The following is a 15470-nucleotide window of genomic DNA, read 5'->3' as shown; positions in this document are numbered from 1 at the left end:
ACTCCAGGGAGCTTGCTGTGCGCCCGCCTCACTGCCCTAAGGATCTTGAACTCCACCATTTCATGGTCACTGCAGCCAAGGTTGCCCTTGAGCTTCACATTCCCCACCAGCCCCTCCTTGTTGGTGAGAACAAGGTCCAGCACAGCACCCCTCCTCATTGGCTTCTCTGTCACTTGGAGAAGGAAGTTATCATCAGTGCATTCCAGGAACCTCCTGGATTGCTTGTGCCCTGCTGCATTGTCCTTCTGACAGATATCGGGGTGGTTGAAGTCCCCCATGAGGACCAGGGCTTGTGAACATGAGGCTGCTCCTATCTGTCTGTAGAGGGCCTCATACGCTCGGTCTTCATGGTCAGGTGGCCTGTAGCAGACCCCCACTATAAAGTCACATGTCCCTGTCCTCCCTTTAATCCTGACCCATAAACTCTCAGTTGACTCCTCACCCACGCCCAGGCAGAACTCCATGTCCTCCAGCTGGTCACGGATATAGAGGTCAACCCCCCCACCCTCATTTCCCCTGCCTTCTTTCCTAAAGAGCCTGTGTCCTTCCCTTCCAACACTCCAGTCATAGGAGTCATCCCACCATGTCTCTGTAATGCCAATAAGATTGTAGCCCTGTAGGTGTGCACACATCTCTTAACTCCTCTTGTTCCCCATGATACATGCAATTACATAGAAGCATTTAAGTTGGGCCTCTGATGAAGCTGACTTACTGGCTGGAATTCCTTTGTGGTGCTCTTCAGGTGCTTTTCTGCTGCCTTGTGATCCCTCTCCAGCCTCTGGGCATCAAACTGGTAGGAGTGGGATGGATTGAAGTTCCCCTTCCCCAGCAACTTTAGTTTAAAGCCCTCTTCACCAGCTTGGCACAGTTAGACTGACATGGCACAGGTTATTTCTAGCCTGGTAATTAAGGGTGAGGGAATGCTATAGAAGACTCAGCATATGGTTCTATATAATTTGAAGAAATGGTTCGAACTAAAAATTCAGAAATTTAAAATTCTTCCCTTTGATTTCCTTTCCACAGACATGGTAATGGTTCAGTGTGATCCATGAAAAAGTCTAGGCATTAAAAAGAATAAATAAATCTTGGCCGTTGAAAAGAGCCTTCAAATCTTTCAGGGACTATTACCCATTTGTTTGATGACAGTCAGCTGCTACCGATTCAACTATGTTAAAAAACTAGTGTGAAACAGAAATGCATTGCATATGCCTATTAATCTTTTAGAAAGGAAAGAGATGTCTTATGGAGACATGAAGAAACTTGCATTATAGAATCCGCCTCCTCAGTCTTCTAGATCTCTTTGACTCCCACAGGAGGAATTTTGTGGAGTCTTTGACTGTTGTGAATAGAGAAAGTTTATTTCTATGACTTTTTTCTGATCTAACTTGAAAAGGCAAGCAGAGTGATTAGACTTACTTTCCAAGTTTAACACAGCTTTTTTGACGTGCTTAATGATCCTTCCATTAATACTTGCCTTTGTATCTGAGCCAATGTGTGAGTATGAGTTGAGTATGAGATAGCATGTCTTACATTTTGGTCTCAGGTAGACTCTGAAATACCTACACTTGATGCTGGTTTACAGAAAACATTACTTACCTCTAAAACTCTCAATCTTAAAAAGCAGCAGCATTGTGAAGTAAAATCACAAGCTCTGATGATCCATGCTGCGCTGAGATCCATAATTTCATCTTTAGTATAAATTAGGTGGACCTGTAGGTCAACAACTGTCCACTGTCATGATTCCTCCGTATCAGTCTTAGGAACTGTAAACATAGTTTCTGCAAGGTAGCAAAGTACTTAATTTCTGCAATCTGTAATAATCCCTAGAGAGTCAACAGTTTGTGTCAACTGAGGATAATGAGCATATTGTGATTATACATACAGATTTATTAAAGATGTACAGAGGACAAATGGTTATATCAACCATAAACAGATATCACATACTTCATCAGCATGCAGAAAATCATTGTGTCAGCAAAACAAATGACCTGGAAGTAGTAGAGAACTATTTATTATACTAGTGATTTGTGGGGAAAATCCTGAATAATGGAAGCATAATGTGTTGGTCTTTATATTTGAAAACTTGCTATGCTCGATGATGTAAGAATGTATGAATAGGCATTTAATCAACATGACTGCAAGTCTCAGTCTCAACTGGGTGTGTTTTAGTTGATGAATACAAGATGGATTGTGGATTTTTTGATTGAACAATGAAATAGAAATCATTTATGAAATATTGGTTGTGGTTTTACATACTTTTCTCTAGAAAATAAATGCTAAACATCATGAAGCTTGATTGAATGCTCTTCTTTGACACTCAAATAGCTCTTACATCACTGTGAAAAGCATTCCTGGAAATCACAGAATGTGAAAAAGCAACCTGTACAGATGCTACACATAAGAAGTTCTTTGATAGCAGCTGAGGACACAACAGCAGTAAAAATTGACTCAGCAGACCATTTTGGTGGCTCCTAAATTCTCAAGAAAGGGATCAATGTACATGTTGCTTAGGCTCTTCTCTGAATCAGGGTGTAAAATATTAGATCAGTTGAAAGTAAACATTGTTTAAATGTGTGTTTGGCATACGTTGTAAGAACAAAGGCAACAGGTCTTAGCATAATGAGCTAATCTAGGCCATGTAAATTCAAATTTAAACGTATGCAGTTATTTAGACATAGTGTACAAAGTGTTTTAATGGCATTTTACAGATTCTTCTGTGTTAATTACACAACAGCAGTGGGTTTGTTTCTCTGTTTTTGAGGGGATCTGAAAGATTTAAATTACTTCCTACCATAATAGCAAAAACAAGTAAAGAATTTTAAAAAGTTGCAAGCAGCCTACTGAAGAGCAGCCCACAGTAGGCAAAAATCAGATGTGGTTGAAGAATGTATAATAAAATGCCACCCTTCATTCAGAGCATGAAATGACTGGTATTAATATGGTATGCAAATCAGAAGTGTTTTTGAAGAATACGGCTGGAAAATACTTTTTTCTTTAATTCTTTTTTAAGAATTTTGCTTAGTGCTTATTTAATTTATCAGTTGTGAATAGTGAGGATGAAATACTTATACAAATAGTAGCTAAGACACTGGTGATTGATCATAGGTTAAGCAGTTTACAAAGGGGATTTCTTAAACAAATCTTTATAAATTTTTAGAGATCGATATCTGTTTACAATCTTTTACTGACCTCTGCTAAAAGACAGGATTCAACATTGAGCAGAAGTGTATCTGTTGAATGGAATCAAGTTCTGTGGCTATTTTTACTGTGGATCTAGCCTTCAGAAAATTGTGGAAAATTGTGGCTCATTCTTTAGAGTAGAGATTAAGTCATGAAAATAAGGCAACGTGAAATTTTGTAGTGTCATTATGCAACATTTATATGAATATTGGATTGACTTTAAATGATAATGATTGCATCCCTCAATTTTCCTCCCAGATTTTGAATAAAAACAAACCTGGTACAAAAATTAGCCCAAATGAAAGAACTTTTTTTTCTATCAAAATTAGTTGAGGTCACAATTTACCCAAGATTTCCATATAAAACTGAACTAGACAAAGTTTATGCCTATGGTTTACATACGGTTTGAGGAATCTTTTAAAATTGCTATGCAATTTCTTTGGGTTCATGTTTTACTGTTTACACTCCTAACAGATACCTGTACTGGTATTACAGATACCTTAAAGAGGGATCAAATGATTTATTAATCATCACTCAGAAGTTTTTCAACTGTAATTAGGAATGTGTGCATGGCAACAACTATATTTGAGAGAAACCAAAAGATGTTGAATACAGTTGTAGTATTTGTCCCCCTGAATCTGTTCTTTTTATATCCTACGTATTAAATTTATGTCCTGCCTGGTTCCTACTTTTTATAGTATTAAATTATGGTCAAGAGAAAATCTATTTACAGTGCATATCATGCTTGCACATTTTTTATTCCGTTCAGGTACAATCTACATATGGCATCTTTGTTTTTCTCGTGGCCACAGGAATATATAATCGCTCATCAACAATGTTATTTGTTTTTTCCTTTAGGGGCTGATGTTATCAATTTTGATGGCCATGTAGTGTTGCCATACAGATTCAGGAACAAGAAAATGAAAACACTGAAAGATGTCATTTCTCTGAAATTTAAGACCTCTGAAAGCGAAGGTGTAATCTTCCACGGAGAAGGACAGCAAGGAGACTATATCACCTTGGAACTGAAGAAAGCCAAACTTGTTCTAAATTTAAATTTAGGTATGCTTTGATTGTTTAGTTTTGTGTACTTTTTACCTCTTCCACAAAAATTTTAGGTCAAATATTACATCATTTTTTTCCCCAGTAATATGGTAAGCCACATCATTTAATCAGATAATTTGGTGAAAATGTTGTTCATTCCCTTTCTATATGTTTTTTTTCTGTGCCACTCTTTCCTTTTTACTCCATGGGAGATACCATGAAAATAAGATCATACAGAATGACAGGATCAGCAATATATTGTCATTAGAAACTTGCTACAAACAGAGCCTTGCTAGAATTATATTTGGCCTCAACTGTGACTCTCTGTGAGAGAAGGGTAGTGTGATCGGTGCTAGAGGAGTAAAGGTCACTCTTAGGAACCTTGCAGCAAAAAAAGTGTCAATCTGGGAAGCTACAGGGCCACATGAATTTGAGGTTTGGCAGCATTCCTAGATTCTGAGAAGCAGGACTAGGAAAAGAAAAAAGACATACCAGTTGATCAGGAAATCTTATAATGGAATTCTGTATATGTTACTCTAGTTTCAGCCTCCTTTTTCCCTCCCAGTGAAAGACTACAGGCGCATGAGTGACCAGATTTATAAAATACATTTACTATTAAAAAAAACCACATTCATCTTGTTTCAGGTATTTTCTTTTTCCTTCAAACAAAAGAGTTTTGGAAAAAGATTTTAAGTAACTTTCCTTAGTTCTCTTATAGATGTGTGAAGAGTAAATTATTCTGTTCATTATTTACATTGAATAGTAATTATTTCCACTAGCATTTTCTCCTGCTCTTTTTCTGAAGATCAATGTGAGCAGATGAGGAGGAGGAAAGCACATCTTCCTACAGCAGTTATCTATTTTTAACAATTTTAATGGCAATTAAAATACTAACCCATTCATTTCCAGTTTATCCATATTCTTCAGTCTGTTTTTATAAGCTGTTATAGCTTCCATATATAAGCTTGATGGGGATGTTCTTAAATCACTAGGCTGATAAATGGGAATAGGCCCTGTGACACACTCACATAATAAATAGAAGTTAAGCTTTATGGTGTTATTCTTCCTCTGCCTGAGAGTATTGTCTTTGCACCAAAATCAGTGAAAAAGGATGTTCATTTTTCCTAGTGAAGTCCATTGACTTAGTTTGAAATACTGCAAGGGTGAGGAGGCAGGGGGCTGGATTTAGATTTCACTTTGTACTGGATTTGACTTTGTATTGAAGAAACTGAGGCTTATGGACATGCATGGATTTTTTTTTACTTTTTTTTTTTTTTTTTACCCAATAGCTGTTGAAGGATCCATGGCCTTCAGGAAAAAGTCAGTATGGTCATTTGTAGGGGAGTAATTTCTTAAACCATGGAAGTGTGATTTGCTAGAATGTGTTATCAACATGCACAAATCTTAATGTCTGAGTTTCAGGCTTGCTTGATGGTAAGAAATTCTCAGCTTCAGAAATTCTTTAGGTTCTCATGTATTCAGAACATGGAAGATTGCACTGAGTTATTGGGCAGTGCAGCAATTTTTTAAACTTACTGCTGAATTAGTCATTTGCTGCTTCAGCTGAGATCCATGCTATCAACCTTTGCTGGCTTAGCTATGTCAGTCGGATTGCAATGAGATGTGATCTCTGACTGGTATAGCTGCAATGGCAAAATCCCCTGGAAAACACAGCAGAGAATTGCAAAACTGTACTCTTGCTAGTAGTTTGACTTCCAGACTAGGAAGGTTGCTGCAGGAGGAAAGACTGAAATATGCTATGTTAGCAGAAGAGTGGCGTTCCTCAGGGGTCAGTGTTGGGACCAGCACTGTTTAACATCTTTGCTGGTGACATGGACACTGGGATCAAGTGCACCCTCAGCAAGTTCACCGACAAGACCAAGCTGTGTGGTGCAGTCGACACGCTGGAGGGAAGGGATGTGCCATCCAGAGGGACCTGGACAGGCGGGAGAAGTGGGACTGTGTGAACCTCATGAAGTTCAACAAGGCCAAGAGCAAGGTCCTGCACATGAGTCGGGGCAATCCCAAGCACAAGGACAGGCTGGGCGATGAGTGGATTGAGAGCAGCCCTGCCAAGAAGGACTTGGGGGTATTAGTGGATGGAAAACTGACTGTGAGCCAGCAATGTGCACTTGCAGCCCAGAAGGCCAACCGTGTCCTGGGCTGCATTAAGAGAATTGTGGCCAGCAGGTCGAGGGAGGGGATTCTCCCCCTCTACTCAGCTCTGGCAAGACCCCCCTGCAGTGCTGTGTCCAGCTCTGGGGGCACCAATATCAGAAGGACATGGACCTGCTCAAGCAGGTCCAGAGGAGGCCACGAAGATGATCAGGGGCTGAAGCACCTCCCCTGTGAGGACAGGCTGAGAGAGTTGGGGGTGTTCAGCCTGGAGAAGCGAAGGCTCTGGGGAAACCTTATAGTGGCCTTCCAGTACTTAAAGGGGCTACAGGAAAGATGGGGAGGGACTCTTGATCAGGGAGTGTAGGAATAAGATGAGGGGTCACAGTTTTAAACTGAAAGAGGGCAGATTTAGATTAGATAGAAGGAAGAAATTCTTCCCTGTGAGGGTGGTGAGACACTGGCACAGGTTGCCCAGAGCAGCTGTGGCTGCCCCCTCCCTGGCAGTGTTCAAGGCCAGGTTGGACAGGGCTTTGAGCAACCTGGGCTAGTGGACGGTGTCCCTGCCCATGGCAGGGGGGTTGGAACTGGATGATCTTTCAGGTCACTTCCAACCCTTTTCTATGATTCTATGAAGACATTTTTTACTGCTGTTAGTTCAGTCTGCTTTGAGACTTTTCCTATACGCTCTCTGGTATAGCTATACTGGCAGAGTCTACAAAGTGTCTGTTATCTGGTACCATGTCTTCCTCAGCAGTCATATATCAGTACAGGTCCAGGAGAGCTCAAGACCTGGCCCAAAGGTGTCAGCTTTTCATTTCTGTAGTGTAGGGATGGAAACACAGAAAACCCCTAACTGAAAACAACTTTACAGCTGAAAGTCGTGATTGCTTCTCTGATTCGCCTCCAAATGACTACTATTACAAAAAACTGTTTATACCATTCACTGATCAGATACTTGCTGTATTTGGTCGAGCGATTTGTATTTATGGCAGCAACTCTCCACTGGGCAGATCTTAGCTTCATAGTGAATGGACTTACTCCAGCTTCTTGTGTGTCTGGTATGATTCAGGTGAAATACTGACAGAGAAACAGGAAAATGTTTGCCTAACTGCTATGAGGTGAGAATTGCTGTTGTTTCTATTCTCATTTTAGGCAGCAACCAGCTTGGCTCTATTTATGGCCACACATCCGTGATGACAGGCAGCCTCTTGGATGATCACCACTGGCATTCCATCATCATAGAGCGCCACGGGAGAAACATCAATCTCACCCTGGACAGACACATGCAGCACTTCAGAACCAATGGAGAATTTGATTACCTGGATCTGGATTATGAGGTAGACAGTAGAACTTGTTTGTTTTCATTCAAATTGGCTTTATAAAGTTAAGTCCTATAAGCAGAGAAAACTAATATAATTTTAAGATTTTTTTTGTACATTTGTTTTAATTATTTTTTCACTCACATTTCCTGAAATTTTCTTTCCAACTGTTCTCTCTTAAGTGTAAATTAAGTTTCTCTTCATTAATCTACAAGATCCCATCTGGTGTAAGAGTCCTCTCAGCCTTTTGTTTTAAAATAGGAGATCTATGTTATTTAGCAAGCTAAGCATCCACTACTTTTAAAATCTCTAAGAGCAGCTGCTGTAAGCAAGAAGTAGATTTAAAAAAATCATACAATCTGTTATTCCATTTAGGAGATAATTTTGTACTTGAATCAGAATGCCTTATTCTGTGGTGACAATAAGTATTTCTTTTTAACAAAGCAAGCAGATTAGAACCTTTTTACTAATACAAATCTTGATCTTTCTTGTCTTAGATAGGTGAGTACTTCTTTGCATTTTCACAAATACGCCATCAATAACTTCTTTTTGTAAAGAAGCAATAAAGAGTTCTAAGAAAACTTTTGTTTAATCCATCAGGTTAATGGACATAAGTATCGGAAGTAATTAAACATGGATTTGTTGTTTGATTACATTCTGGCTTCTGCTGTTATGAACTTGCTCAGTTCCTCTGATTGTTATATGAACTTCAGCATGTTGGTTATTACAAACTTTGTATAATGATCTTCTTGCGCTCTTTCCTGTTTCTAATCAGAATTAATGTGGCAGGCTGAGCCAAATACATGCATTTCCAGCCTTGCAACTTTTTAAGCAGTGAGAGGCTATCAGAATGATATAATGCAGAAAAGTTTGAATTAACTTGTGTATTGATTTTCTTACAATCTTTTGATCAAGAATATGATATGAATGTTTGAAAAAATTATTTATGATTGTAAATGTTACTGAATCAAATATTTACTTATATTCCAACAAATCTTTATGAATGCCTTCTTTGGTAGCAGTTATAATGAGAAAATAATGAGGAAATTTGCCTGTCCCTCTATTACTCATTGAGCACTGAAGATCTGTTTTGAGCTACTGAAAACTCACATAAATAGATTTTATGAAAGATTTTCAAGTGAGTGAACCACAGAAAAAGTTAGGTTGAATGCCAGAAGCCAGGGTTGGGCAATTCACAGAGAAAGAGAGAGAGAGGAGATATATGTGTGTGTGTGTATATATATATGTGTGTGTGTGTGTGTATATGTAGCATGTTTACATAATAAACACATGTCATACAATAAGTTTACCCCTAGTAAGAGTAGAATCCAGGAGATTCACCGTCCTCTCTTCTCTAACATGAGAGGTCTCACTGTCAGTTCTCAGAGATACATTTCAGTGTCCTTGTACATGGAACCCCTTGTGTTTAATGGAACTTATTTAAGTGTGTGTGGACACATGTTTCTGTGGTTCATATAAATGCAAGAGCCTTAACCTCTTCTGCTTCCTCTCCTCTTAATTATTTCACTGGTTTTGGAGTTAGTCATCACAGACTAAATTTAAAAGCGTTGCCCTTGTGATAATTTAATCACAGTGGATAAACCTGATTTTTTCATAGAAAAAGTAGTTTCTAGGTTAACTTCTTTCAGAAAAGGTAAGTAAGCACAGAAGAGGAATAAACATTCGTTTGATTGGATTTTCAAGGTAAAAAAATATAATCCTATGAGTCCCTCTTAACTCACTGTCATGCTACATAATTCTTGCAATTTTTCTCATTGTCTTCAGAATGCTTTCCTTCCCATTTTCTCTTGTCCAAACGCATGACTCTAACATGCAAAAGAATGTTTGAAAGCCATTCAAATATTACAGTCTGTCATGGTTTGAGCTGAGAGGGCAACTGAGCACCATGCAGCCACTCAATCCCTGCTTCCCCCTCAAAGATGGGAAGGAAAAAGTAAAGCAAAACTCTTGGGAATTGAGATAAGGGCAGAGAGGGATGATTCACCCATTGTGGTCATGGGCAAAAGACAGACTCGATGGTGGAAGAAAAAGAGTATCAATTTAATTCCAACACTAACAACAACACTTAACAGACAGAGTAGGACAGTAAGAAGCATTACCGCATCTTAAAAGCACCTCCCCCCACCCCTCCCTTCTTCCCAAGCTCAGCTTTGCTCCCAATTTCTCTACCTTCTCCTCCTGAGCAGCGCAGAGGAGCAGGGGATGGGGTTTACAGTCAGTCCACCGCTGCTTCCTCCTCAAGGCAGGGGGGGCGGGGGATGGGACACACAGAGAGACTCCTCACATTCTTCCCCTGCTCCAGCGCGGCGTACGTCTCATGGGAGATGGTCCTCCACAAACTTTGTCTGACGTGAGTCCTTCCCATGGGCCACAGCGTTTCCCGAGCTGCTCCAGTGTGGGTCCTTCTCTCATGTTTCAATCCTCCCAGTGCCGAACTACAACAGCCGGGGCTTCTTCCCACACAGTCCCGGACCTCTTTGGGCGCAGCCCCCTGCTCCGGCGTGGGGTCCTCCACGGGCTGCAGGTCGGCATCTGCTCCACTGGTGACCTCCATGGGTGCGGGAGCACAGCCTGACCTCTCACCACGGGCTGCAGGGGGGTCTCTGCTCTGGCATAGCTCCCCCCCTTCCTCCACTGAGCTCGGTGTTTGCAGAGGTGTCCTCCTCACAACTCCTCCTCTTCCTCCTCCCCAATTCCCCTTCTTAAATATGCTATCCCAGAGGCGCAGCCACTGTCACTAACTGTCTCAGCCTTGGCCAGAGTTGGGTCCCACTTGGAGCCAGGGCAGCTTCGAGAAGCTTCTCACAGGTGGCCACTGCTGTAGCCCCCTCCCCTGCTACAAAAACCCCGATGCACACACTCACATTCTTCAGTTCATGTGAGGTGCTGTATCTTCTCTAAATTTAAGTCATTTGCATTTATAAACCTGAGGATGTGTCCCACAAAATGCTTTTAAATAGCTGGTATGTGATATTTCTAAAGATTTTGGTTTTCAGCTGTACAGCTTTAGTCCTTCCTATACGCCAAGTCAAAGCCTCCTCTTCGGGATAGAAAGTGATATCTTACATGCTTTTAGATCAGAAAATGTGTCCCTAAAGCTGCGTTTTCGTGCTCTCAGTAATAACAAATGGAATTAACAATGAATGATACTTAAAATCTTGGCTCTGCCAAATCTCAGCAGTAGACTACAAACAGACATTTTTATGACCATTCATGGGGCAGGGAAGCTAGGTTTTGTTACTATTTATGCTGTCATCTATTGGATATAAATACTTAACATAGATTGCAGGGACTGATCTCATGAGTTCCTTATTCTTCACATTTGGGCTGCAAAATATTAATGAAAACATGTAGCATTTATTCACTTTCAAACATTTCAGAAAAGACCCTGATGTGGTAGAGACCTTTATAGTCTCTATGGAGTGTCAGGGAGAGACCTCCTAAGAGACAAACATTTTTAGTTTGCAAATTATTTGGTTTTCTTCATTTTTTAGCACTAGAGATTCTGGATAATACAGTGTTTTAGGATAATGAAATTCAACATTAAGAGAAAAACAATTCCTGTTTGACCTTGATGGCTGAGTCTTTAAGGTGGTTGTCTTCATCTTCTCAGTGGAGCTTCTTTGGCCTGCTAAGTCATGTGGTAACTCCTCATTGACTATAACTACATGATAACAGCATATTCTCAGTAGTGGAAGGTGCTTCTGTCTAAAGGGGATAGTATCTTTAACTATGTGATACTGTAAAAATGCTCTGGATGAAGTAAATATGTAAGTATTAAAGGAAATAAATGCATCATATTAGAGCCCACTGCTGCTGTGTTGCAGTCTGGGCTCTGGCACACAGTTAGAGCTGAATGAATGATTTGAATCAGGTTATCCAGATAATTTCATGTCTACTGTTGTTTAGAAAAATACTGGGAGGGACATTTATTCCAAATTCTTTGTTTGAAATACGTATTGTTCAGTAGTGATCAGAAGAGCAGTCCATATATGAACAACTGTGATGTGTGTCTGCTCACTGTTTGGACAATTGTAATAATACTTGGGATTTACTACCATAAATATTTGCAATCACAAATTCATTACAGATTTTTCTTCTATGATTGCAGTGCTTATTTGATGCTTCATTTTTTTTCTAAGCAGTGTTGCCAGCTCTCTCATTCACCATGTTTGAGTGTTCAAAGTGAGCAAATAAATCTACAGCAATTTTGTTTAAAAGTCTTTGCCCTCCAGTAACTATCCACCATTTTCTGTTTCATTCAAAGATAACCTTTGGAGGCATGCCTTTTTCTGGGAAACCAAGTTCTAACAGTAGGAAGAATTTCAAAGGCTGCATGGAGAGCATCAACTACAATGGCAATAATATCACTGACCTTGCCAAGAGGAAGAAATTGGAACCTTCTAATGTGGTAAGAACATAATTTAACGATCGTCTAAACTTCTGCTTCTCCTTCTAAAGAAGGCTAGAAGGTTTGTGACTGTGTGTAGCTGATATCCTTGTGATATACTGGAATGATACAAAACACAAACCAAATTTTATCACATACCCAAAGATCTATTATATGTACGTTTGTGAGGGGTTTTTTTATTATTATGTCTGAGCATTTTACTTCGGGGGTCCCATTTTATCTTTCCAAAATTAACCTTCAGGATCAGATAACTACTTTTTAAAAGAAAACCATCTGAACCAATAAGTACTTCTTTCCTTTCCTCCCAAATTATAGTAGTCCAAAACCTGCACAGACAAGATTTATTATTAAATCAATTGCAGCTTTCTTGCGGCTTTAAATCCAAGTATGTTCCATCCCTCCAGAGCTAGTTGGATTGCTGGAGTGCAAAAATCATTGTAAGGGAATGCTTCTACAGGCCTTTCTGGTAGCTCTGAAAAGCCTCAAGATATTAGACTTGAAAATAATTATTTAGCTTATTAACATTACATTTAATCCTATTTTTTCTCTTGCTTAAGCATTCATAGTTGCTTTCATGTTCAAACTTGTGGCTTTATGGGCAGGGTGATTAAGAAAGAATGTACTTCAATTACTGTATTTTAAAGGCTCTAAATGTTCTTAAAATGGGTTGCTGGCATACAAAGGCGATGTGGGTAAGAATTAAATGTATTATTGCCATCAGTTTAGATGGTTTGAATAAGTTCTTCAAGGCTTTCTTCTGTGCAAGTTTACAGCCTTTCCAAAGTCCTGCTAATAATATGTATGTTTCCACCATTGCTTTTCTCTTTATGTAATAAAGAGTAAAGATTTACATATGCAGTGGTGATGAAGTGCAAGGATTGATTACCATTTGATTACTCCTTGGATAGTAATACTGAAGTTCCATTTAATTGTATGAACAATATGGCCTCGTCAAGGTAATATGAAGGATAATTCTGAATCTGTGATGTTTGCCTATACAAACTCTAATACAGCCTGATAGAACCTTTTCTATACATTAATTTCTTCCATATTGTCAAAGGCAAAGAGCATGACATATATGCCATGGAGGAAGATTCCACTTTTAGAATTTTTTTTGACCCAGTCACATGAACTCCTGAATCTTTGACTTTTTTTTTTTTTTTTTTCCAAAATTGCCTGTGATTTCCTGCCTGCAGTGCATTTTAAGTTTGTAATGTAACCATGATTTTCAAAGATTGATGCCTGATTTAGAAAAGGATCTTTGTACAGGAATAATCTTTCCATTTTGCACAGTCAAATCCACTACAAGTTAGTAGGACATATTCTTAAAGCCTCTTTCTGAACAGAGGTGTTACTTAAGAGGTTTATGTAGTGCAAATGCAATCCTTTCAGAAGTATAGCATAGCTAGCAGGCCTGTAAAGTCTCTGTAAAATCATCTCTCTGTTTTTTTGTTTGTTTGTTTGTTTGTTTTTAAAATTCTGTTACCTGTAACATGAAAGTAAAATCTACATAAGAAGCTTTGACGGTGTTGGTGCTACATCAAGAGGCTACGGCATGCTAGTTTAATTTGATGGTTCTGTTGATTTCCAGTTCTGTGAATAAATATAAAAATAGAAATGACCTTTGTTTTCAGTAGAATTACTTAAATTGCTTCAGGTCTTCAAAAGCAAAATCAATTTTACTTTAACTAAATCAACATGGATTTTTATGTTTCTTACAAAAGCTTTTTTTCTCATAGTTTTTAGCCTGATTTAGAATGAAAAATAGACTTGGTTGAGACTACAGTTGTAGTTAATCATTTTTATGATGATGGCACTTAAGCAATCCAACAAGGTTCAAAGCTCCATTGTAGGAAATCCTGTACAAACCCATAATAGTAGGCACACCCTGCCCTCAACGGGGTATATTATCTGAGGAGGCAAGAAAGACAAAATGTAATGAAGTGAAACACAAGTAAAGTAATCAGCATGGTGATGAGAAGTACCTTAAGGGGGGGGAAAAATCAGAGGTAAGAAGGATATTAAAGAGGTGTGAGACAGAAGAAAAAAATATTCTTAGATGCAGATAGTTGAATTTCAGAAGTCACACAGTGAAAGGGAGTTGACAAGTTAATTTTTCAGAATGAGGATGCGCAGAGAACCAAAGATGATACTCTTGATTTGTCTCTGAACAAAATTAAAGTTAAAAAAATTTTAGGTCTCATATACATAAGTGTTATGAGCAAAAAAGCACCACCAAGGATCCTTTAATTAATTGAAGAGTAAGGATGTAAAGAAAATTTAAAATTATTTTAAATTTAAATAAAGTCCAACACTGACTTTAATAACGTATTTTTTTAGATTTAGAGGGTAAGAATAAAGGGGGAAAATGTTTGGCAGTCCTTTGTGATATTCAAGATGGCAACAACTCTTTGGGAGAATGAGTTGGATGGTCTTGAACAGTTATTAGTGGAGCCTGATTTCTTTTCATAGAAGATAACTGAGGCGAATGATAAAGATGCCCAAAATGGAGAGTCAGGCAGAAAAGGACAGCTGAGACAGGGAATGTAAATGTCTGCTTTTCTCCTGAACCAACTTACAAACAAGAGTTGACAGTGACTAACAAGCACAGTAAGTGCTAACTCCTGTATACAACTTGACTCAGGACTAAGACAGAAACAGGGAACGCACTTGTAAACAATCTCCCAGTCCATCTCTTCTGTGTTTTCTACTAAAATATAACCAGCTTTGTAGGACTTTCATTACCTTGCATCACTGAAGAATATGGACCCTTGTACTACTAGCGAGATGAGACTAGAATGTGCAAACATGAAGAAGTCCAGAGAAATTTGAATTTAGGAATTTAGTCACTTTATCAAGTTTTCCTACCCAGAGGTATATTAAGGACAGGCAGTGTGAATACTAATCGGATTTAGTTTCCACAGAACAGTGTCTCCAATTTTAAAGCCTGTAACTGAAAAATGCTGAGGAGAATCATAGTTGCTATCCTCCATCCTTACAGCCACTACGTCTATGCTCCATCCACTTCTGCAGCTTCCATGCCATGTATAGACTGAGTACAATCACATACAAACAGAAGATGAGTGTTTTCTTTAAATTCTTCATATTAAGTTAGCATTATGTTACCTTCAAAGATGAGTAATAAGCTATTTTGAGAAAAATGCTGAAATAACATGATAAATATTAGCATACAATACATTGCCTGTACCGTATTTAACAAGTACTGTATTCTGATGTAGCAGGTACATCCTGATTTAACAGGTACTGTAGTCTTATTAAACTCATTACCTCTCTTTGGGAACTAGGTATTCAGCCAGTAGGTCTATTAATTGGGAAAGGTTTTTAAGACCCAGTAGTATTTCCACAAGGGGTAACAT

At 38.8% G+C, this 15470-nt stretch overlaps 1 protein-coding gene across 1 annotated transcript in view; it reads left to right on the top strand.

Annotated features, from left to right (window-relative positions):
• The window catches only part of CNTNAP2 (contactin associated protein 2), a 1208164-nt gene that overhangs the window by 570705 nt on the left and 621989 nt on the right, over positions 1-15470 (top strand). Inside the window, exons 5-7 of the mRNA XM_074842898.1 lie at positions 4039-4242; positions 7495-7679; positions 11950-12093. Of these exons, the coding sequence (XP_074698999.1) occupies positions 4039-4242; positions 7495-7679; positions 11950-12093 (533 nt within the window). The remainder of the gene's footprint in view (positions 1-4038; positions 4243-7494; positions 7680-11949; positions 12094-15470) is intronic.

The sequence above is a fragment of the Strix aluco genome, chromosome 1 (assembly GCF_031877795.1).
Source record: "Strix aluco isolate bStrAlu1 chromosome 1, bStrAlu1.hap1, whole genome shotgun sequence".
Taxonomy (NCBI): Eukaryota; Metazoa; Chordata; class Aves; order Strigiformes; family Strigidae; genus Strix; species Strix aluco.
Note: the sequence above shows the minus strand (reverse complement) of the source record. Positions and strands in the feature narration are given on the sequence as shown.